The sequence below is a fragment of the Eptesicus fuscus genome, chromosome 12 (genome assembly GCF_027574615.1).
Source record: "Eptesicus fuscus isolate TK198812 chromosome 12, DD_ASM_mEF_20220401, whole genome shotgun sequence".
Classification (NCBI taxonomy): Eukaryota; Metazoa; Chordata; class Mammalia; order Chiroptera; family Vespertilionidae; genus Eptesicus; species Eptesicus fuscus.
In genome coordinates this window covers 63,038,064-63,062,848 of record NC_072484.1, presented here as the reverse complement: position 1 = coordinate 63,062,848, position 24,785 = coordinate 63,038,064, and the positions used below count along the sequence as shown (strand labels likewise).

The window sequence follows — 24,785 nt, the reverse complement described above, 5'->3', positions numbered from 1 at the left end:
GCTGGATAGAGTAATCTTTTTAAAAATATATATATATTTATTGATTTCAGAGAGGAAGGAAGAGGGAGAGAGAGACAGAAACATTAAAGATGAGAGAGAATCATTGATTGGCTGCCTCCTGCATGCCCCCTACTGGGGATCGAGCCCACAACCCGGGCACGTGCCCTTGACTGGAATCGAACCCAGGACCCTTCAGTCCCCAGGCCAATGCTCCATCCACTAAGCCAAACCAGCCAGGGCTGGATAGAGTAATCTTGATTGTAGGTCCTTGCTTTTCATCATTTTGAATATTTTGTGCTAATCCCTTCTGGTCTGCACAGCTTCTGTTGAGAAAATAGCTTATAGTCCTATCCCTTGTAGGTAACTAACTGCTTTTTTTTTTTTTTTTTGCTGCTTTTAAGATTTTTTCTTTGTCTTTAAAATTAAAAATTATGATGTGTCTTGGTGTGGGCCTCTTTGGGTTCATCTTATTTGGGACTCTCTGCATTTCCTGGACTTGCATGTCTATTTCCTTTACCTGGTTAGCAAAGTTTTCAGTCATTATTTTTTCAAATAGGTTTTCAATTCCTAGCTCTTTCTCTCTCTTCTCCTTCCAGCACCCCCATGATGTTAATGTTTCTACCCTGGCAACACAGACACAGACTCTGGTTTCCTCCTTGCTGAGGTACCCATGTCACTTGGATGGAACTAGTTGGGTCCTAGGACAGGCTCAACCTGGGAAAGCCGTCCTCCTTAGGTTCTGGTTCCAATTAGAGAAGGGTGCTGAGACCTATTCTTCCTCCACTGAACAGCAGGCTTTGGGATGGTATAAAACATCGCAGCAAACAGAACCCATCATTGCCCTACTGGTGATAGTGCTAGTACAGGCAGACCTCCCAGTTAAGGGTTAGACCAGTGGTCGGCAAACTCACTAGTCAACAGAGCCAAATATCAACAGTACAACGATTGAAATTTCTTTTGAGAGCCAAATTTTTTAAACTTAAACTTCTTCTAACACCACTTCTTCAAAATAGACTCGCCCAGGTCGTGGTATTTTGTGGAAGAGCCACACTCAAGGGGCCAAAGAGCCGCATGTGGCTCACGAGCCGCGGTTTGCCAACCACTGGGTTAGACAGAAGAGTTATTTGCAAGGCCTCCTTCATCTGTTGCCTTCACCTTACAAAACTGGCATGCATGTCTGGCCGGTGTGGCTCAATGGTTGAGCCTCAATCTATGAACTAAGAGGTCACAGTTTGATTCCTGGTCAGGGCACATGCCCGGGTTGCGGGCTCGCTCCCCAGTGTAGGGCGTGCAGGAGGCAGCCAATCAATGAGTCTCTCTCATTATTGATGTTTCTATCTCTCCCTCTCCCTTCCTCACTGAAATCAATTAAAAAAAATTTTTTTTAAAATAGCATGCATATTTGCAATAGCACAGTGCCCTTTCCACAAGTCCTTTGGGTAATGAGTTACATGTCATTTTGAGGCCAATGTATTACATGACCACTTCAGCCCTTACTGTAGAGCTCCCACACCAAAAAATGCCCTCATCAACAAGTTACAATGGCCATTCTTAAAAATACATGGCACCGAGAGGGGTCTAGCCGAGGTAATCCTTGTGTAACGACTGTGGGGGCCATACAATCCCATACAACACTGCATGGTTTCAAAGAGGAGTACAACAGAGTAGCCAGTGTACAGAACTAAGGGCCGTGTGACTGGTATTTACACATGAGCCATAGCCTACAGTCCCCTATGCAGACAATTGGGCTATATTTAAAGGTCTCACAACTTGGCTGGCACAATGAACATGTGACAGCTGGCAGGTACTAAAAAAGCCATTGGGGGTGGGGGGAGTGCCACAATGTGGAAGGAAATCTGAAAAATGTTACAGGAGCCAACTGCTAGTCTGACAGTTGATCATGTTTCTGCTAACCAGTCTGACTTGCCTCCTAGAAACGTGGCGGCTGATGTGCTTTCAGAGATCAGGACACTGACTGCCTCACAAAAAGCCAAACCAGCAGATTGGGTGCACAAACATAGTGACCACCACAGTGCCTGGGAGGAATGGCAAACAACGAAGGGGGCCAATTGCCCCTCCCATTATACTGATACTAGAGGCCCGGTGCATGAAATTCATGCATGGGTAGGGTCTCTAGGCCTGGCCGGTGATCAGGGCTGATCTGGCCCTGTGGGGCAACTGGCGGGGCGATTGGGGAGGGGGACCCCCTGCTGGCACCCGCCTTGGCCAGCCTGGCGCACCTGCTTGCCGGTCCTGCCCCCCTCCACTACCGCCTGTCGCCTCCCTCTGCAAGGCAACTGACGGGGCGATCAGGGGGCCCCCACTTGCACCCGCCTTGGCCACCCTGAGGCCTCTGGGCTGCTCCTGCATTGAGTGTCTGCCCCCTGGTGGTCAGTGCGCGTCATAGTGACCGGTCGTTCTGCCATTCGGTTGATTTGCATATTAGGCTTTTATTATATAGGACTAGAGGCCCGGTGCAAGAAATTCATGCACGGGGGGCGGGTGTGTCCCTCAGCCCAGCCTGTACCCTCTCCAATCTGGGACCCCTCGAGGGATGTCCAACTGCCCATTTAGGCTCAATCCCAGTAGGATCGGGCCTAAACGGGCAGTAAGACATCCCTCTCACAATCCAGGACTGCTGGCTCCCAACTGCTCGCCTGCCTGCATTCCTGATTGCTCCTAACCGCTTCTGCCTGCCAGCCTGATCACCCCCTAACCACTCCCCTGCCAGCCTGATTGATGCCTAACTGCTCCCCTGCCAGCCTGTTTGCCCCTAACTTCCCTCCCCTGCAGGCCTGGTCACCCCTAACTGCCCTCCCCTGCAGGCCTGGTCCCCCCCAACTGCTCTCCCCTGCAGGCCTGGGACCCCCCCAACTGCCCTTCCCTGCAGGCCCAGTCACCCCCAACTTCCCTCCCTTGCAGGCCTGGTCCCTCCCCTGCTGGCCATCTTGTGGCAGCCATCTTGTGTCCACATGGGGGCAGCCATCTTGTGTATTGGAGTGATGGTCAATTTGCATATTACTCTTTTATTAGATAGGATAGAGGCCTGGTGCATGGGTGGGGGCCAGCTGGTTTGCCCTGAAGGGTGTCCCGGATCAGGGTGGGGGTTCCCTTGGGGCATGGGGCCACCTGGGTGAGGGGCCTGTGGTGATTTGCAGGCTGGCCATGCCCCCAGTGACCCAAGCAGAGGCCCTGGTATCTGGGATTTATTTATCTTCTATAATTGAAACTTTGTAGCCTTGAGTGGAGCCAAGCCTCCTGCTCGCTCCATGGCTGCAGCCATCTTGGTTGGGTTAATTTGCATACTTGCTCCTGATTGGATGGTGGGCATGGCTTGTGGGTGTAGCAGAGTGATGGTTAATTTGCATATTACTCTTTTATTAGATAGGAGGATGGTGGCAGTAGCAACCAATTGTCTGGTATGTTCTCACTTGTGCCCCTGCTACACCCCTCCCCCACCAGGATATATATACAAAGTGGCCATTCTGGTACAAAATTGACAGGTCTCCACTGCCTGGAGAACTCACCCTATTCTCTAAAAATCATTTATCTTTTAAATGGTTCCTGATGGGCCCAAGCTAGATGTCAGAGTCCCAACACTTTAAAAAAATATATTTTTATTGATTTCAGAGAGGAAGGGAGAGAGTGAGAGAGATAGAAACATCATTTATGAGAATCATTGATCGGTTGCCTCCCCCACAATACTGGGGATCGAGCCCGCAACCTGGGAATCCAACCGGGACCTCCTGGTTCATAGGTCGAGTCTCAATCACTGAGCCACACCGGCTGGGCCCAACACTTATATTATTGCAATTAGGTTTGTGCTTCTTTGCATTGCTCTCCTAGGAGTTAAGGGATGTGTTTTGGCACCTCTAGAGCCTAGAACGATGCCCATCACTGAGTAGGTGCTCAAAATATTTGACCAGTGAGATGTTTAAGGTGGCTTTGCCCCCTAGCACAGTGGTCGGCAAACCGCTCGTGAGCCACATGCAGCTCTTTGGCCCCTTGAGTGTTCTAATGCCACTTCTTCAAAATAGACTCGCCCAGGCCGAAAACCGACTTCTCCGCACGGGCCACGAAGTTTCAATCGCACTTTACGTGCGCGCCCTCACGTGGTATTTTGTGGAAGAGCCACACTCAAGGGGCCAAAGAGCCGCATGTGGCTCGCGAGCCGCGGTTTGCCAACCACTGCCCTAACAGGTCTGAGGCCCTAGCAGCCTTCTCTACTCCCACCCAGCAGCTTCTGCTGGTCCCGCCCTCTAACTAAGGCCCGCTCTCCCACGCCCCCTTCGGTCCCGCCCCAGCACGGCACCGCCCACCGCCTCCCAGGCTCCTCCCCTTAGGCCCCGCCTCCAGCCCCGCCCTCCACTCCCCGTTCTCCCTTCTCTCTTCCGCTCCGCCCACCGCCCTCCGCGCCCTCCACGCTCTTCTTCTTAGGCTCCACCTCCAGCTCCGGTTGAGTGACGTTGCGGAGCGGCCTGAGCGGCCGGCCCCGAGGGCCCGCCTTACGGCTGACGTCAGCGCGCCGGGGTCGGGAAAAGCGCGCGTCGGGGGCGTGGGCTTGCCCGAGAGCGGCGGGCCCACTACGCTGTCCTGTGCTCGCTCAGTTCCGAGCGGTCCCCCGCAGGCCGGAGCCACCGGTCGCAGTCCGTCCGCGGCCGCAGAGCCGCGCCTGCGCAGCGCCCCCGGCCCGTGCGGGTTGCGCCGGCAGCCATGGCGCACCGCTGCCTGCTGCTGTGGGGCCGGGGCGGCTGCTGGCCCCGCGGCCTGCCTCCGCTGCTCGTTACTGGCGGCGGCGTGGGCCCCAACAAACAGGCCTACCTCCGGACGGTGAGTCCCGGGCGCTTTGTGCCCTCCGCCCCCAGCCGGGTCCGCTTCCGGGTCCGGAGAGCTGGGCGTCAAGGTCACCGGCCCCTGGGCGCGCTCGTGGACCGCCGGGCGTCCGGGGCGAGTTCCTCGGCGAATGAGGCCGCGTGCGCTGCCTTGAGATACCTGGGCGCCCTGCGTTCGTGGTCGTGTATCCCGTGGTTCTCGTAAGCACGCTTGTGCTTGTCTGAGTCTGAGTATCGTGTTGGATTTTTGAAAATATGTATCTCCGATGGAATCAGATCTTTGTATCCGGGAACTTCAAAAGATCATCTTGGAAGGTCCTGTGACTTCATTCAGGGTGAACATGGCAACTGAGACCTAGAAAGGTTAAGAGGAACTTACCTGTCATATCTTCGGCGTTGGTTGCCTTCGTTTTTACCTTTGATGGCATTGGAAAATAGGATGCATGTGTTGTGTATGCGTTTTAAGAGTCTGTACCTGAGCATGCTGTAAGAAAAGCACAGGTTTTGGGAGTTAAGTTCGGTAACCTCTCTGAGCCTCCACTTTCCCATCTGTTGAGTGGGGCTATTGCTGGCATTCTGTGTCTGGCACATCGTACACACCGGTAAATATTAACCATGGTTATAGATAATGCCCCCTTCTTCAGGTGACATGCGGCCTGCCTGTCCTCAGTGGAAGGTGGTTTCTCTCGGTGATAACCAGCAGATGCGGGGCTGCACGGTGACAAACTGGCAGCCATCTTGGTGCGGGGCAGGGGACCTGGCCCTGAGCAGGACTGCCCAGGGCCAGCCCTAGCGTCTGGGTTCTTGACTTGTGTAGGGAAAGTTTCACAACACGGGTCCAGGTGACTTTGAAGGTCCGTTCATTAAAGCCGGGCATAGTAAAACAGGGAAGGGCTTAGCATAGTAGAAGCAACAGGAGAGCCTAGGCAGGGGCTTTAGCTCACTAGGAAGTCAGAGAAAAGGGGGCCTTGGGACCAGGTTCAGGGGTCAGTCTGGAAGGAACTGCTGCGCCATTGCTCCCCCGGTTACAAGTCTCCTGGAGTTCTTAGAGTTGAGGAGATGCGTGCCTGTGGGGATGCCTCTTCTGGGAGGGAAGGGGTGGGCTCAGGCAGGCCCCCTAGGGGAGAGCACAGGCTGGGTCCCTTTTCTTGAGGCTTTTCTCTCTTGCCAGTGGGAAGTTTAGGGCCGGTCTGGTCTCAGGAGGGTTTCAGCAGAATATTCATCAGTTTTCAGGGTGTGGTCTCTACTGATTGGTCAGTATTGGTCAGTGCTGGGGCCGGGGGTCGGTTCAGCTGGTCCTGGTTTTGCTGCTTTTCTGGACCTGGATTTGAAATACAACTGAGGCTTAGGTGTTATCTCTAGGGAGGTGACCTTTCTGTATCTGGTTGTAAATTGCTTGGCCACTTGGTTCAAGTTATCTGTCTCAGTTTCCTTAGTCCACTGGTCCTGGCCTCAGTCTGTCTCCAGTAAAGGTGCATGTAGTAAGTAGTGGAGGTCAGCTATTTCAGCGACACAGGTTCTTGCTGTCTGTCAGTTCCTTAGAACCCAGCGTTGTTCTGGTTTACCTAGAGGTACACAGAGAGGCAAAAGAGCGAGGTGGGTTAAGGCCCTGGAGTTAGCCTCTCCACTTAAAAGGGGCTATTGATAGTACCTGTGTGGAGGTAAGAAACATCTAAACCTTAGAGAATTTTTATGAGTTTATTTGAACCAAACTGTTGACGGAAACAAAATCTGAAATGCTCAGGAGAATGGCAATTTACAGTTTCTTTTATACATTTAAAATTAAGGAGGGAACACAAGCTAGATTACATGAAGGTGGGAGAAGGCTAGGTGGGGATTGGATAACAGGATGGTTAACAAGATGGTGAGTTCTTTTGAGGGTGGTTATGCTTCTGAGGGGTCTGAAAAAGGCATTTCAAAAGTGTGTTAGATGCACAGAAGCAATGGACAGGGCTTGCTTAAAGGAAAGATAAAACTTGTACTTGAAGTTATATGCCTGGGGTGTGGCTGCCCTCCATGACCTGCCGAGTTCGGAATTTAATGATCAGATTACTCCATAAGGTTACTTTCCTTTAGATTTATTACAGCTTTTCTTTTTCATCCACACCTGTCTCCTGTATTCATGGTTTTTACTCTTTGAAGCTCCCTCACCAGTCTTGAATTATCTTCATCTCTTTTCTACTCCATACTGCCCTGTACTATCCCTTTTCAGTTTCTTGCATTGCATTCATTTCCCTATTTTGTTTTACTGTAATTCCTTTCTTTTTGCCTCTAGAGATTATTGGACTTAGATATAATGAGCAGGTAGGATCTGCCTTTTATTTGCAGTTTTTATGTCAGGAATCTTACCTAAAAGGCCTTTCTTTGGAGTAACACTATTGTCCTTGTGCATCATTCATGTTGAGATATAAGGAAGTCCTCTGTGCTGACAGTGATAACTGTCAAACCAGCATTGCTGTCAATCAAGAACAATATCAGTGTTTCTGTCCTGTTTTGCTGTGTAGAATTGTGTATTAATTTGAAGTTAAATAAGCTCATTTTTTATTTGTTTTTTTTAATTGACATTTTTTCTCATACCATAAACTTTATTATCTTAAAGTGTGATTTTTTGGCATATTTATAACCATCACCACTGTCTTAATTTCAGAACATTTTCATCACCCCAAAAAGATGTCCTGTAATCATTAGCAGTCACTCCCTATTTCTCCCCAACCGTTCCTCGTGGCTACTAATTTACATTCTCTATGGATTTACCTATTCTGGACATTTCATATAAATGGAATCATAATATGTGACTTTTTGTGTCTGGTTTCTTGAACTTAAGCATCATGTTTTCAAGGCTTATCTATGTGGTAGCATTTATTAGTACTTCATTTCTTTTTATGGCTGAATAATATTTCATTGTATGAATGTACCACTTTTTTTTTTTTTAAATCTTCACCTGAGGATATATTTCCATTGATTTTAAAGAGAGAGAGAGAGAGAGAGAGAGAGAGAGAGAGAGAGAGAGAGAGAAAGAAACATCTATGTGAGAGAGAAACATCGAACCTGAAACCTAGATATGTGCCCTGACCAGGAATCAAGCCCATAACCTTTTGGTGAATGGGACGATGCTCCAATCAGCTGAGCCACCTGGCCAGAGAGACATTTAACGTTTTGAGAATTCCAGACTTTTCCAGGTTGGCGGCACTACTTCCCATTCCCACCAGCAGTGTATGAAGATTCCACCTTTCTCCACATCCTCACCAACACTTGTTATTGTCAGTCTTTTTGATTATTGCTGCTCTAGTGAACGGGAAGTGGTTTTGTGATGCTTTACTTTTCTCATCAGACCATAAAGGAGGCTAACAATGATGAATGCTAATGCAGATGCACTTCACTTTAAACATTCTCATCTGTGTTTAAAAGCTTGTCCTCCCAAAAAATGGTGGTGAATTTTTACTTTGCAAAAGGATAATATTACTTGAACTTTTTCACTCCCAAATTTGGATATACCCCCTCAATGTGCCTTACCTTTGATTGCTGTTAACTGTGCTAAAAATGTAATGGGAAGCTTCTTCAGTTGGTTTACCTTATACTTTTATTTACCTCGATTATATTTACACACAACTTTTTAGCAACAAATGTTATTTAAAACAGATGTATCTGTAATGTGTAACAAAGGTTCTCACTGGGATGACAGTATATTAAATATCTTTATCAACTATTACTAGTATAAGTATTATCAGTGATGTTGGACTATAACTTTATCTTTGAACTAAGGTAAATTGTTTACAAGCAGCCTTGTTCTGTAATTTCAGATGAAGAATCTTTCAGTATTATAGACCCTGCAGATTATTCAACATGAAGCAGCAGGTTTTCTGTGTCCGAGTTTGTCTTTTGAATGCTGCAAATTAAGTAAACAGTACCCAAGAGAATGTGTTGGCAGAGAGTTGTAGTTGGGCTACAGTTCTAACTTAGGTGTGATTTTGAAGTATTCTTGGTTCCGGATCGTGATATTTGTCTATTGCTGGATAGAGTAGCAGGTACCCTAGGAAGGGTCTATCTATGCTAGTCTGTGACCACCTGTTGAAGGGAGAAACATTTCATCCACTTTATGATATTAGGAAATGAAGCTTTTTAAAAAAATTCTTCAGTATAATTCATGCTTTCATATGTCATGTTGCAGCTTTGTCGCTATGCTACAACTCAAGCAACGACCAGCAGAAATTCACTTTTGACAGATGTAATTGCTGCTTATCAAAGATTCTGTTCTCGTCCTCCGAAAGGTAAACACTTCCCATGTGACCATAATGTCCTACCTTCTTGTTAAAGAGCCGTGCCCCAGTAGGTGTTTATTACACAGGTGTATAGGTGGTCTTTCAGGTTGTCTCCCCCTGTAACTCACCCCTGCCTCCTCCTGTCTGATTGCAGTGATGAAAATGTGTCATCTTCACATGTGAAGATAATGAAATTGGCATGCAAATGAGACTTCTTCCTTTTACACCCCTGGGTTGTGAACTGTATTTCACTGATTTACTCCTACATAAGAAATGTTATACTTTTAGCTTATGCTTGTTAATGATGTGTCAGTTGCTTTAAAAATGAACACACATACACCAAACCTGATGACTTTTAGTTTGAGGATATGTATTTTTTTATTCTTTTCTAACAGGATTTGAAAAATACTTTCCTAATGGAAAAAATGGAAAAAAAGCTAGTGAACCTAAAGAAGTTACGGGAGAAAAAAAAGGTACCTTTTAAAAAGATTTATGTTTGAACTTACCATTTTCCTCTAACACATGATGTTGGTGATAGTTTTCATTGAACAAGAGTGTTGTTTTAAAGCAATTCTGAAACTAGTAGGTTACAAGTACATATAGTATTACACCTGGTGTCTTATTTTACCTTTAATTTTCTCTTTACATTTTCTTGTCATTTTTCAAGTTGAATTAATTTGTCCCCTTAGAGATATTGACTGATCAATATCAGTCATATTTAACGAATATATTTGACACATAATTTAAGTCACTGAGAAAAATCTTAGAAACCTAATACAGGCAGTTTATTTGACACATATGGTGGTATAGTGCATTTTTTCAAATTGTTCTTCATTGTCTTCAGGGATTCAGATGGCTGTCTTTTCTGTGTCTTCACATCAACTTTTCTTTATTCATGTCTGTGTCCAAATTCCCCCCCACCCTTTTAAAAATTTTATCTTTATTGTTGAAAGTGTTACAGATGTCCCCTTTTTCCCCCCATTAACCTCCTCCACCCCACTCCCACTCCCTCTCCAGACCTTCACTGTGCTATATACATATAAGTTCTTTGGTTAATCTCCCCTCACTCCCTCTGAGATTTTTCAGTTTGTTCCATGCTTTTGTGTCTCTGGATCTATTTTGTTCATCAGTTTATTTTGTTCATTGCATTCCACATATAAGTGAGATCATGTGGTACTTGTCTTCTCTGACTGGCTTAATTTGCTTAGCATAATACTCTCCAGATCCCTCCATGCTATCTCACAGGGTAAGAGATCCTTCTTTTTTTACTGCTGTGTAGTATTCCATTGTGTAAATGTACCACAGCTTTTTTATTCACTCACCTACTGATGGGCACTTGGGCTGTTTCTAGGTCTTAGCTATTGTAAATAATGCTGCTATGAATGTAGGGGTGCATATATGCTTTCTGATTGGTGTTTTGGGATTCTTAGGATACATTCCTACAAGTGGGATCACTCCATACTACTTACATAGTGGCTGCACCAGTCTGCCTTATGAAACACCAGTTATATTGGATTAGGACCCACCCACAGGACCTCATTTTAACTTGATTATTTCTGTAAAGATCTTATCTCCAATATGACCACTGGGGGCTAGGACTCCAACATATGAATTAGGAGAGGAGGAACACAATTCAACCCACAACAGTGACTAATTTCAGATTCTTGCAAACTAATTTTATGTGGGTAGGGTTTTTTATATTTTGTTTTGTTTTTAAAGCCAGTTTTCAGAATCTTGTCTTTCCTACAGAAAAACCTGTTAACTGTTCACTTCATGGGAGTAGGAAAGCAGAGTCCTTTTTACCTTCAAGTGGGAACTCAGGAATTCACTTTCCTGCATTCACACCCTCTCTGTCACTTACTATCACTTAACACTATAACAGACAATTCAAGTTTTAAGTTACAATTTCTTCATCTGGAAAATGGGTGTAATTACCAGGTTATTGGATTATTTTGCAGATTTCATGAGATAATGTACGTAAAGCACTGACAAGTCTCCTTAAATGTTTACTCTTTGTATTAGTCTCATCCTTCCTCATAGTACTTTATTTAGTAACTGATCAGTTGCCATAATGTGTTTTGTAATATATCTTTTATTAACTATTAACGGAAACATTGTTGAGAGATATAAAAACCTGCTATGCTGCTGTATATGCTCTTTGTTTATGAACAGAATCAAAGCCAGCTGCTACCCCACGACCTTCTGGAGGAGGAGTTGGTGGCGGTGGAAAACGAGGTGGCAAGAAAGAGGATTCTCATTGGTGGTCCAGGTTTCAGAAGGTTTGATTCTAAGCTGTTTGTTAATTTTGAGGAACTGGGTTGGCCCCAGGAAAGTTAGGAGGCGTTAGTGGCATTGGGAGAGGTTTGTGTCTAATATAACATAGATCGTATTGTGACATTTCATTCTTCACAGAAACGGTCTCTTTTTTTTGCCCAGGGTGACTTTCCATGGGATGACAAGGAATTCAGGATGTACTTTCTCTGGACTGCTCTGTTTTGGGGTGGAGTCATGTTTTACTTCTTGTTCAAGAGCTCTGGAAGAGAAATCACATGGAAGGACTTTGTCAATAATTATCTTTCCAAAGGAGTAGTAAGTATTTTATGGGATTGGTGGCTACTGTGGTTAAAAAGGTAAAATCAGTGTGTTAGGTCAATAAAGTGACAGTCAACAAGTTAGCCAGGCTTGTCCATTGAAGAGTTACTTTTTTCATATTGGAATTTTTTAATGCTGAAAAGTACTGCAACCAAAAAACCTGTTTGTTTTGACCCAGCAATCCCCAAATTTGCTACAAAATCCTTTTTTTTAAAAAAAAACATATTTTTTTTATTTGTTTTTAAAGAGAGGAAGGAAGAGGAATAGAGAGTCAGAAACATGGATGAGAGAGAAACATCGATCAGCTGCCTCCTGCACACTCCTTACTGGGGATGTACCTGCAACCAAGGTACATGTCCTTGACCAGAATCGAACCTGGGACCCTTGAGTCCGCAGGCCGACGCTCTATCCACTGAGCCAAACCAGTCAGGGCTACAAAGTCCTTTTGTTTCACTTCATATAAGAACCTAGTTTTGGAACCACTGCTCCCAACTCTTGCTCTGGCAGCACTCCCTCTGCTGGCACCGTTTTCTCGTGTGCTCTTGGCTGCCTCTTTTCCCTGGTCTAGCGTGCCAGCTTGTCACAGTTCCTTTACATCTTTATGGCTGTAATCTCCTGCGGGCTTGGATTGGATAAAGAAGCCATGCAGCATATTTAAAGTGGGACTGGACAGGCTCTGAGGGCTGCTTGGGAGCCTTTGTTCCTGCAGGCTGGGTCTTTACCCACTAAGACCCTATTTCAGCATTTTTAAGATGCTGTGGAGTGTAAGACATACATTATTTTGGTATTACTAAGAAAAAGCCTCCACTGAAACAAATACCATCAGTTGTGAAATGTATCATCGTTTCTGAGATATTAAACTATGAAAAATGTCCATCTTAGAAGTGATGAAATAAAGAAGAGAACCAGAATCAGAATTAGGCCTGTTTTGTAACCTTGGGAAATTATTTAACCTCTCAGTACTGGATTTTTCATGAATAAAATGGATAAAATAAAGATTTTAGTACTTACTATTAATGTATAAAGAATTTAAAATTATTTTTGAAGGTTGGACAGTAGGGTGAGGATGGAAAAAATGGAAATGATTATTCAGATTTTTGGAGCAAGTGTTTCTCTCATGAAAGTGACAATATTATATCTATAATTTCCAGATTTTGTAGGGAGCCTGCTTTGGTGTGAAGGGGGCTGTAGCTGTCCTTCCAGGAGGACTCTCCTAGCTGTGTCTCCTCCTGACATGCTGGTTTTGTGGAATCAGCCTACCATAGTCCTAACAGCTTTATGGGGCAGAGTACTGTAGTTGCTCCTTTCTAGAAGGACTGCCTTTAGGAACAGTTAGTCCCCTGTTCCGACTCCTGGAATTATCTGGGGCTCCCTCACTTTCCAATTTGACTCGTACCTTCCAGACTTGCTGCCAAGACAGACTTTATTATAGCAGAAAGGAAGCTTATGCTCCAGATCAGCCAAAGGCCCTGGGTTGAGGTTAAGGGTGTTCTTAAGAATCTGATATAGTTAGCAGGGTACAGAAAAACCCTAACTATATCAGAATGAAATGGATAAACCAATTTATACCCATAGAGTGGCAAAAATTAACAAGTCCTATAATAGCAAGTGAGGATGCAGAGCAATAGGAATATTTTTCTAGGGAGTGTGAATTGGAGAGCAATTTGGCACTGTCTAGTAACACTGAAGATGTGTATACCCTGCAGCCCAGCCTCACTGATCCATCTACTACAGGTACATATCCCAGAGAAATTTCTGAAGATGTGCCCAAGAAGGTCTATGCAGGAATGTTCATAACAGCATTGTTTGTGATAGCGAACCTTTTCAAACAGCCTCAATGTCTGTTAAGACGAGGATGGATAAATAACTTGAGGTGTGCTCATAGAGTGGAATACTCCACAGACTGACATGTCAGCATGGATAAACCTCACAGACAGAACAAAAGGAAGAAAGAATGCTGTGGAAGAATACATACCAAATGACACCATTTTTATTGTTGAGTGTATGTTTAGGGTTACTTTTGTGCATTGTACAAGTGCTTTGGGATGGTCAGCACGTAATGCAAAGAGTGGCCACCTCTGCAGGAGAGGGCAAGACTGGTGTGTGATGTTTTATTTCTCAAGCCAGAAGGGAGAAATGGGTTATCCTTATGTTATTTATCATTATTCTTTGTATGCCTGAAATATCATGTGCATTTTAAGTGAGCTTAAAAGAATATCTCAGGTCTTTCCTGTACATTTATGTTTGAATATTTAACTTTTTAAAATTCCAGGTAGACAGACTGGAAGTCGTCAACAAGCGTTTTGTTCGAGTGACTTTTACACCAGGGAAAACTCCTGTTGATGGGGTAAATGATTTTATTAATTGATGTGCATTAGCTGTAAATTAACTTTTCATATTTAAAGCTGAAAAGCAAACATTCCCTCACATACACTGGACATACCAGCATTGGGCAGTGCAGAGTTGTAATCTTCACCACCATAGGTGAGAATGTGCGTGTTGCCTACGTAATTGTGATCTGAGGATTGTTTTGGTTTTAGTAATCATTTTGGCTGTACATTTAGGAAACAGTGAGTGAAATCCCAGTTTTTAGTAGTATTCCAAGACTTTATTTTTCAAGCTTGAGAAAACAATTGTTTGTTGAAGAAAAATACGTTAAAATCTGAATTGTTTACCTTGAGACAGCTTTTTAAAAAATCAGTCTAAGAAGCATTCTGCTCATATCTCTCCCAACCATTTTATTATATTTTAATTTCTTTTCTTGTTTTTAAAATAATTTTGATTTCCTGTCCAGCGATTTGAACTCTGTTCCAGAGACCCTAGACTTGTTTAGGGGGTGTTGGGAGGAGGAAAGGTTCCCAGGTGAATCCCAGGCCTCCTCTGGGCCTGACCCCTCCCTCCTGCCCCTCCCTAGTCCTTTAGTCTTGCAGTGTTACCACCCTCCCCCAGGGCCAGACCTCGCTCCAGGCTGCTTCCCTTCTCTGATAGGATGATTTTGTTTAACCATTTCCTAGTCATCCTGCCTGGATGGGGCAATATTTTAAGGGAAACTAGAGCTGATGGTGACCATCTCTCCGATAAGCATTAATAAATATAAGAATATCTGTGAAGTCATATGACTGGTATTTGTCATTTTTAGAAAAGTTATTTTATTTGTCTTTTTTTTTTTTTTTTTTTTTTTTTTTTTTTTTATATTTTTGAGTATATGTCTTTATTGATTTCAAAGAGGAAGGAATAGGGGGAGAGAGAAACAGCAATGATGCCAGAGAACCAGGCGGCCTCCTGCACGCCCCCTCCTGGGGACTGGAACCCGGGCACAGCCCCAACGGGAATTGAACCTCAGCCTCCTGGTTCACAGGTCGAAGCTCAACCACTGGGCACACTGGCTGGCTAGCGCACACATACTTAGAACACGGCTAAGTTTCATATATGTAACGACCCATGCAATAAGCCGGGTTTGCCTAATCAAGACACAGAATGCTCCTGCCTCCCCAGAGGTCTCCCCCGCACCCCTTCCAGTTCATAATCCCCCCAAGAAGCCCCAACGCTGACCTCCAACCCCAAAGCGGTCTTGGCTCGCTCTTTAAGATTAAGGCACAATTACGAGTGGTTTGCACTGCTCTTGGGTGTACAGCGTGGGGACGGCTACTCACAGGCACCCCGCGAAGCCACCGCCCACCACACCCCCCTTCCCTCCAGCCCAGGGGCCTCCCTCTGCCCTTTCTCCGTGGTTCCCGTCTTCAACCCTTTACCTGCCGCCGCGTGGGCTCCATCCACGTGGCTGCCCCGCCCCTACAGGAGCCCCTCCCTCTCCCGGGTCAGGGGGTCCACAGCCCCGCACCCTCGCTCCCAGCCCGCACCCACCCCAGGGCCTGGGTGATCGCCCACGAGTTCCGGGCGGCCCCTCGTCTCCCGATGCCCGGGTCTGTCTGGGCGGGGATACCCATCACCCTCCTCCCCGTCACCCCAACAAGCCAACAGCCTCAGTTGGGAACCGGGGCTGGAGACGAACAGCCGGCCGCTTCCTACCCGACCGCCGCCCCGAGACGTGTGTTTGCGGGCGGGGTGCGGGGGGCAGTGCGACTGGCCGTGGCCACGGCGCGGGCATCGCGAACGCGCCGGGCGCGGTCCCGGCCTCCCGTCCGGCCAAGGGCCGCTCCGAGCTCGGACGTCCCGCCGCCGAGGCGACCGGAGCTGCGGCTGCGGGGCGGCCCCGGCGGCGCCAAGGGTCAGCGTCGGGCTCCCCGGCCTGGGACCCCGCCAGCCGGTCCGCCGGGCGCTCCTATTTGTCTTTTTTTAAAAAAATATATATTTTATTACAGAGAGGAAGGGAGAGGGATAGAGAGTTAGAAACATTGATGAGAGAGAAACATCGATCAGCTGCCTCCTAAACACCCCCTACTGGGGATGTGCCCAAAACCAAGGTACATGCCCTTGACCGGAATTGAACCTGGGACCCTTCAGTCAACAGGCTGACGCTCTATCCATTGAGCCAAACCGGTTAGGGCTATTTGTCTTAATTTTTAAAAAATTTCATTTATTTTAGAGAGAGGAAGGAAGAGAGAGAAACATTGATGGTTGCCTCCTGAATGTGCCCCAACTAGGGATCGAACGTACACCCTGGTACGTGCCCTGACAAGGAATCAAACCCACCACCTTTCAGTGTATGGGTCGATGCTCCAACCAACTGAGCCACACTGGCCAGGGCTATTGGACTTAATTCCCCCCCCGCCCCATTCTTTTCACCTATGGTGCATTAATAACCATGCTGCTTTTTTGTTTTCCTGTGAACTGTGCTTCAGACTTTTAGTGTTGGGAATTAAATTGGCACTCCTTTCAAGAGCACAAGTTTGGCAGTGTACATGTCAGCCAGTTTTGAAAGTATGCACACACCCAGTAATTTTGCTGTAGTAGTAATCCTAGGGAAATCATTAAAATGCATCTGAAGATGTCTATATAAGGATGTTCTCCAAATCATTGTTTATGGAGCAAAAATTATACATAGATAAATGTCTACCTTAGGCCTGGTTACCATTAGGGCTCCTCACTTCCTGGAGCATTAATCCCTCTGCTGCAGTGGGGCTCTCAGTGGGCAGTGTTCTTCCCAGAGGGCAAGGGTCACAGTTAGTATTGGCAGGCACAAGCATTGACGTGTGAAAGTCATACCATTTTATTATGAATTACTTTCTCCTTCATATTGCAGTTAAGGTTTTATTTTGCTGTCTTTTCAAAATTATGCATATACTTAAGATTGTAAAAGGGGGTATTATGAAGTCTTGAAGAAATGGCATCAAAATTGCTAATAGTGTTTATCTCTGGGTGTTGAGGTTATAGATGCTTTTTATTTTCTTAGTTTTCAATGGAGAACATGTATTGTCCGCTTGACAGACTTTATATTGAGCTTTCAGAAATGGATATAAGATTTTTAGTGTCCTGCTTATGGAGTAGCAACATTAATTACTGCTCTGTATAAATACAGCACAGGCTTTGGAGTCTGACAGATTTGGCTTGACATTAACTCTACTCTTTATTAGCTGTACGGCCTAATTCCTCCACACCTCAGTGTCTTTATCTTTAAAATGGGAACAACAGTAATATTGTTTTAGGGCTTAGTGCTTAAATGAGAATTGTGAAAGTGGTGGTTTTCAAACTCCAGGGTGCGTAAGAATCATCTGGAGCACTGGGACCCATCCCCAGAGGGTCTGTCCAGACTTTGTCCCCACAATCTCCGTGCTGCTTTGCTGGTCTTGGTCCACCCTGATTCTCTGATGTGAGTCGTGCATTTAGCATATTGCCCAGTTGATAGTAGATTCTAATTTGGAATTGTCGATCACATGTGGTTAATCTATTATTGTCATGTTTTGAGGATTGTAACCACAGGAATTTTGGAGTTGTCGGTGAACTTACTCTCCATCTTTGTTTTTCTGATATGTGGAGAGAGATACCAGTGAGATACCAGTGATATTTCCCATTCAGAAATACTGGTTGGTGGGAGGAATATGGGATGAAATGTTACACTCTTTTGTGTACACTTCTGAATTATCTTCAGTTTTTTTGTTTGTTTTAAATATATTTTTATTAATTTCAGAGAGGAAGGGAGAGGAGAGAGAGACAGAAACATCAGTGATAAGAGAGAATCACTGATTGGCTGTGTCCTGCATGTCCCCCACCAGGGACCAAGCCTGCAACCCGGGCATGTGCCCTTGACTGGACTTGAACTCGGGACCCTTCAGTCTGCAGGCCAACGCTCCATCAGCTGAGCCAAACCGGCCAGGCCTAAATTGTCTCAGTTTTATGTCACAGACATTGTTTTGATGTAAAAAATATTTTGAAAAGCAATTGCATGTACTAGGATGAACAAGGTCTTTTTTGTGCTGTGAAATGTGGCTAATACTTGCAGAGTGCTGGAACAGGGTCTGCTATATAGTAAAACTCCATAAATGTGAGTTGTTATGATTAATGTTTATTGTTGTTGTTTTTGTTGTTAATCCTCACCCAAAGATATTTTTTCATTTATTTTTAGAGAGAGTGGAAGGGAGGGGGAGAGACAGAAAAAGAAAGAAAATTGATGTGAGAGAGACATATCGATTGGTTGCCTCCCACATGAGCTCCCACTGGGGCCTGGGATTGAGCTGCAACTGAAGTATGTGCCCTTGACTGGAATCGAACCTGGGACCCTTCAGTCCACAGGCTGACGCTCTATCAACTGAGCCAAATGGCTAGGGCTTATGATTACTGGTGTTTTTTTCTTTTTCTTTTTTTCCTTTTTTTAAAATATTTTATTGACTTTTTACAGAGAGGAAGAGAGAGGGATAGAGAGTTAGAAACATCGATGAGAGAGAAACATCGATCAGCTGCCTCTTGCACACCCCCTACTGGGGATGTGCCCGCAACCAAGGTACATGCCCTTGACCGGAATCGAACCTGGGACCTTTCAGTCCACAGGCCAACACTCTATCCACTGATCCAAACCGGTTTCGGCTGATTACTGTTTTTGTAGTATAAGAGAGGTAGTATGATGTGCTGTTTATAATCATTGGCTCTGGAGTCAGACTGCTTGGATTCAGATTCAGCCTCTTATTACTAGATGTATGTAATAATGGGAAAGTGAAGTCACTCCTATGGTTTTCTCATCTATTAAACGGGGTCAGTAATAGTCAGGGCTGACATAGCACTATATGGAATTCTTCTGTGCTGGGGGTAAAATAGCCATTGCCTTGGGCCCTTCAGGTGTTCCTCCCAAGGGCCTCAGTAAATCACCAGATTGAGTGAATAGCAAGCTAACAGGGTAACTGAGGGTCCCTTCCTAATGTGCAGATTTGAGTATCACCCCTGGTGATAGTACTTACTTCTTAGAGTGGCTCTGAAGGTTGAATGAGTTAATGTATCTAAAGGGCTTAGAACAATGCTGACATTTAAGTGCGTAATAAACTTTGGTTGTTATTACTGTGTCACATTAGCTTTTACTAGTAGTTTGGTAATAGGTAGCTGAGAAATCACTGGGAAGTGGAGAAGAGGTAAAATAAGCATATCTTTATGAAAAGATAAAAAAGCGTTGTGTTTTCAAATAGATTTTTTATTCTTTTGAGTTTATACTTTTAGAACCACTGTGGAATATTGCTTAAGAAATGCTTATTTGCCAAGGATTGCCAGGTGTTCTCACGGAGTGAAACTTAATCACTGTGTCATTAAAACCAGTCTTTTATTATTGTTGGGTTTTTTAATTCGTAAACTTCTAGTATTTCTTGAAATATTCTTTAAAAGCTGAACCCTTTAATGAATTAAACTCTTGTTTCCCCTTCATTCTTAGGATATTTTGTTTTTCTGTTTTTATAGCAATACGTCTGGTTTAATATTGGCAGTGTGGACACCTTTGAACGGAATCTGGAAACTTTACAGCAGGAATTGGGCATAGAAGGGGAGCATCGGGTACCTGTTGTCTATATTGCTGAAAGTGATGGGTAAGAAGCAGTGAAAATACATAAACATGTTGAAGACTGTTCACCATGCTCTACATGATTCACTGTGTGTTCTGTCACCAAGTGGCCGGTTACACATTACATTGTCAAATAGGCCTTTTTCACTTTGGCCAGATTTTTTTAAAACCATTGGTAATTTACTAGTTTTTGCTAGTAACTGATTGATTTTCTACACATTTATAATGATTAAGCAGTGGTTTGGGGTATTCATACCCAATGCACTTTTAGTAGGATTTTAGCATAAAGAGCTATGTTGTGTTAAAGAGGGGCATTCCTACCTTTTAACTACATTCACATTTATATTCCATAGTTTTCCAAGATTTTAAAGTAATTCTTTTTCTCTTGTCAAAGCTGCTGCTTCCCTTAGGGGTTACTTGTCTTTAACAAAGCCACTTAGAAGTCTGAGTCTTTCAAGAAGTGATTTCAAAAGTCACTTGTCTTTAAGTTTATTTAGGAATTATATTGCCTTTGAGGGGTCATCAGGGTACAGCCAGGTAGATCACCTGGCAGTTACTCCATTTGCATTAAATACTGAAGGTATACCTTGCTCTAGAGTTACGAATTTGAAAGTGAAAATAGAAATAAATGTTCATTTTTTTTGTATATGAAAGAGCAGAAAAATGGAGAGTTGGTGTGTTAGTTGAGCTGATAGGTTGCTCATTAGGGGCTTTCTTGAATCCTGGTTTATGTAAACCTACACTCTACCTGCAGTATTTAGACCTAGAGAGCTATTGAAATGGTCTCACAGGTGATGTATCTCTCAGCCCCTGAGGCTATAGTATAATTATTTAACTTTATAGGCTGGTGTTGAAACATTACAAAAGTATTACTGCACCATTCTTTACATTTTTATTGTCAGTGCTGTTGTCCTCCAGAAATAAGCCAAATGTAAATTTTTCATGGTTCTTGTTGCCTGCTGTAGGAGCATTTATCATATTGTAAAGGATGAAAAATTAAGACGTAAATACTAGTTTTTGACCTAAGACAGTGTTCGGCAAACTCATTAGTCAACAGAGCGGCAAACCGCGGCTCTCGAGCCGCAGTTTGCCAACCACTGACCTAAGACAAATAGACAAAAGGCATCCCCATGCTTTAAGTCATTTCTGAGCACATCCCCCCCAGAGCAGACACGAGGTTTGGAGGGCTAACCAGCTCTCCTGTGAATCTCTCTCAAACCGCACAATCTGGGCAGAGTGGCTGTGCAGCGTACATCATCACTGATACAGCACAAGCAGCACAGTAATTAATGCTACTGCATAAGTAGTGGGACTAAAAACCTTATATCCATATCTGAGAGTTCAACAGAAAGTCTGTTAAGCAGGCAGTATATGTTCTCTGTTGAAAACTAAGAAAGTACAAAGAAAATAAGCATTTATAACCTCAACACCCAGAGATAAATACTATTAGCAGTTTTGATGCCATTCCTTCAAGATTTCATAATATCCCCTTTACAGTCATTAAGTACATGCACAATTTTGAAAAGAAATCAGTATAAGAACTGTAATATGAAGGAGAAAGAAAAAGAAAGTAATTCATAATAAAATGGTATGAATTTCAGTATGTAAATGCTGCCCTGGACAATGTGACTCAGTGGTTAGAGCGTTGGCCCACACACTGAAGGGTGATGGGTTTGATTCTTGGTCAAGGACACGTACCTGGTTGGCAGGTTCGATTCTGGTCCCAGTCAGGGCACGTGAGGAAGGCAATCATTCATTGTGTCTCTCACATCATTTCTCTCTCCCTCTCCCTTCACTCTCTCTAAAAATCAATGGAAAAAGATATCCTTAGGTGAGGATTAACGACAATAACAAAAAAGTGTATCTTGCGAAACATTAAAAAAGCCAGTGATTAACAGTCTTAAAAGTATGTTGCCCTTGTGTATGGTTCCCTTTTTAGTTCCTTCCTCCTGAGCATGTTGCCCACGGTGCTCATCATCGCTTTCTTACTGTATACCATACGAAGGGGGCCTGCTGGTATTGGTCGAACAGGCCGTGGTATGGGTGGACTCTTCAGTGTTGGAGAAACCACTGCCAAGGTCTTAAAGGATGAGATAGATGTGAAGTTCAAAGATGTGGCTGGCTGCGAGGAGGCCAAGCTAGAGATAATGGAATTTGTGAATTTCTTGAAAAACCCAAAGCAGTATCAAGACCTAGGAGCAAAAATCCCAAAGGTAAAGTAAACTTTCAGAAGGTTATTTCCAACTCATTAACCCCAAAATCTTTTGAATTATTTCTTGATCTCTGAAGTTATAATTTTATGAAGTTTGATTACTCATTATAAAGAAGCTGTTTTCCTCCTTTCTCTTAACTTACTAGTCTCTGCTTAACTCGAGGGTCTTTTTTGGGTTGCTTATCTGTGGGAATGTGTGGTCTTGCATGTACTATGTATATTCCAAAAGATTTGTATTTTCTGCTCTTGGGAGCTTTCCTTGAGTTGCCTTGCTTCTCCCTCCAGCCTGCTTTACATACCCCATTTCTTAGCAGCTGTAGTGCCCTGAGCATATCCCTCCCTGCTGTCACCCAGTTGCCCTTCCTTCAGCAGGTCTGCATAGACCCTCTTCCTGGGCTTGGCTCTGACTCGGTGGACAGGAGCCAGACAGCACTAATTCTTGCCTTCCCTCTTCTTAACAGACGTCCTTGTGACCACAGATGGTGATCAGCTGGCCTTGCTAATCTTTATACTCTCAGGGCCAGCCTCAGTCATTAAGTAAATGAATCAGAAAATTTTAACTAGTTCTTTTAAAAATCCATTAATAGCATTTTACTTTAAAGGAAACCTTGGAAAAAGGGAATCATCGTTTCCTTGATTTTGTATCCTACCTATATGGATAAAAAGCCATTTTCGTATTTTTATAATTTGCTATTAACTTACTTAATTGCCTTTATACATCGTACTTAGTCATCTTCACAACTTAAATAATTATAGTGTTAAACATTTTTTTCTTTTTTAGTTCACCATTGGTCAGTAAATTTTTATTTCATTTGTGAAATTTTGAAGGGAATAAAATAAGTAGAATGTAAATTGGGAGTGTAATGTTTGTGTCTCTTTAAATTATTTAAGTAAACCTTAGTTGGTTTATTAGTAGTTTCCTAGCTTAAGTCATCCTTTATGTACTGTTAGAAAGGTCTAAAAAGCAGCACTAAACATCTTATAAGATAAGGGAAATATCTAAGGTTTCACATTCTGATCAAATTTTTAAAAGTAATATAGTCTAATAATCCTTTTCTTCCTCTTCTTACTACTAATATTCTACCTTCAAATGTTTAAGAAATATTTAGTGTATATCACTAAAATTTTATATAATTTATACCTAGGAATTATCTATAGATGTGCAATTTACTTTTCTGAAATTCTAGTTAAATATACTTTCTCTTTTTTATATCTGAAGGGTGCCATTCTTACTGGTCCTCCAGGCACCGGGAAAACACTGCTGGCTAAGGCCACAGCCGGAGAAGCCAATGTCCCTTTCATCACCGTTAGTGGATCTGAGTTTTTAGAGATGTTTGTTGGTGTGGGTCCAGCTAGAGTAAGTCTTTTGTTTTATTCTGATGATGAACTTCCTTCTCCTCCTTCTCCTCCTTTGTTCCCCTGAAATGGGGATTTGGTAAGGATGGCCCTTTGCCTGGAGTCCTGTGGAGTGACCCCTCCGCAGTCACTGCCTTGCACACTCTTCCAGGGAAAAGCCTCAGCAAGGCCTGTGACTTCACCCCACCTTCCCTCACTCTGACCATGATTGCAATCTGTTCATTGGGTTCTCTCTTTGTTGACTTGTAAGAGTTCTTTATATATTATGGATACTAACTGCCTAGTCAGATATATGATTTGCAAATATTTTCTTTTAAATATATATCTTTATTGATTTCAGAATGGAAGTGAGAGGGAGAGAGAGATAGAAACATCAATGATGAGAGAATCATTATCAGCTGCCTCCTGCACACCACACTGGGAATTGAGCCCGCAACCCAGGCATATGCCCTTACCTGGAATCAAACCCGGGAGCCTTCAGTCCTCAGGCCAATGCTCTATCCACTAAGCCAAACCGTCTAGGGCCAAATGTTTTCTCTTTTTCTGTGTGTTGTCTTTTCACTTTCTTGAGAGTGAAGCACCAAAGTTTTAAATTTTGATGAAGTCCAATATATCTGGGGTTTTTTTCTTTTGTTGCTTGTGCTTTTAGTGTCAACTAAGAATCTATTGCCAAATCAAGGTTGTAAATATTTTTCCTATGTTTCCTTCTAAGGGTTTTATAGTTTTAGTGGTTTAATTTAGATCTATGATCTATTTCAAATTAATATGATCCATTTTGAGTTAATATGATGTGATAAAAAGGTCGAACTTCATTCTGCATTTCTGTATACAGTTTTCCCAGCACCATGTGTTGAAAAAACTTCTTTCCCCCTTTGAATGGTCTTGGCATCCTTGACCATAGATACCTGGGTTTATTTCTGGACTCTCAATTCTACCTTATTGACCTGTATGGCTGTCTTTATGTCAGTACCACACTGTCTTGATTACTTTGCTTTGTAGTAAGTTTTGAAATAAGGAAATGTGAATGTAGATTAATTTTTAAAGAAACACTTAAATTTTTACTCTTGTGTATTTTACCAGTGTCTAAAATGTTGACTTTTTTTTTTAAGCACAATAGAAATGCTCAGTGCTATCATAATTACTTTTCTAATCATTGGGATACAACTTGCAATCAATAATAAAGTATTGTGTTATCAGTGGGAAGCATTTTTTTCTGTTCTCAGTGGTAAGCAGAGTAATGATGGATCTTACCATTATTGGCATTTTAGATTAGATGAACTATGTATGATAAGTGGAGTTGGTGGATTCATATGGGTTTTGTAAGGCAGATAAGTCTTAGTAGAATAAGGGAGCATGGGGGAGTTTAGTATTTATATGGAATCTAATATGGGCAAGGAGGGAATTAAAGATTAGAGAGGAGCTGTGGAAGGGAAGCAGTGGGCCCGATGGGATGGAGAGCTAAGAAATAGGTGAAGAATTGGTTGTGGCAGGTGCTTGAGTATCTGGGTGGGCCCAGTCATCAAGAGGGTGGATGGTCAGAGAGTAGATTGCCTGAGGCTGGTTGTTTAGAGGGAACCGTGGTATTGCTAATCATGTCA

At 43.7% G+C, this 24,785-nt stretch overlaps 1 protein-coding gene across 2 annotated transcripts in view; it reads left to right on the top strand.

Annotated features, from left to right (window-relative positions):
• Positions 1–4,530: 4,530 nt before the first annotated feature.
• Positions 4,531–24,785, top strand: part of AFG3L2 (AFG3 like matrix AAA peptidase subunit 2) — a 40,425-nt gene continuing 20,170 nt past the window's right edge. The window contains exons 1-9 of one of the 2 annotated variants that reach the window (XM_054724414.1): positions 4,531–4,830; positions 9,001–9,100; positions 9,487–9,564; positions 11,264–11,370; positions 11,528–11,680; positions 13,956–14,030; positions 19,520–19,644; positions 21,559–21,832; positions 23,051–23,188. In XM_054724414.1, the coding sequence (XP_054580389.1) occupies positions 4,714–4,830; positions 9,001–9,100; positions 9,487–9,564; positions 11,264–11,370; positions 11,528–11,680; positions 13,956–14,030; positions 19,520–19,644; positions 21,559–21,832; positions 23,051–23,188 (1,167 nt within the window). In that variant the 5' untranslated portion in view covers positions 4,531–4,713. The remainder of the gene's footprint in view (positions 4,831–9,000; positions 9,101–9,486; positions 9,565–11,263; positions 11,371–11,527; positions 11,681–13,955; positions 14,031–19,519; positions 19,645–21,558; positions 21,833–23,050; positions 23,189–24,785) is intronic. The other variant, XM_008159691.3, reaches the window with a different exon arrangement.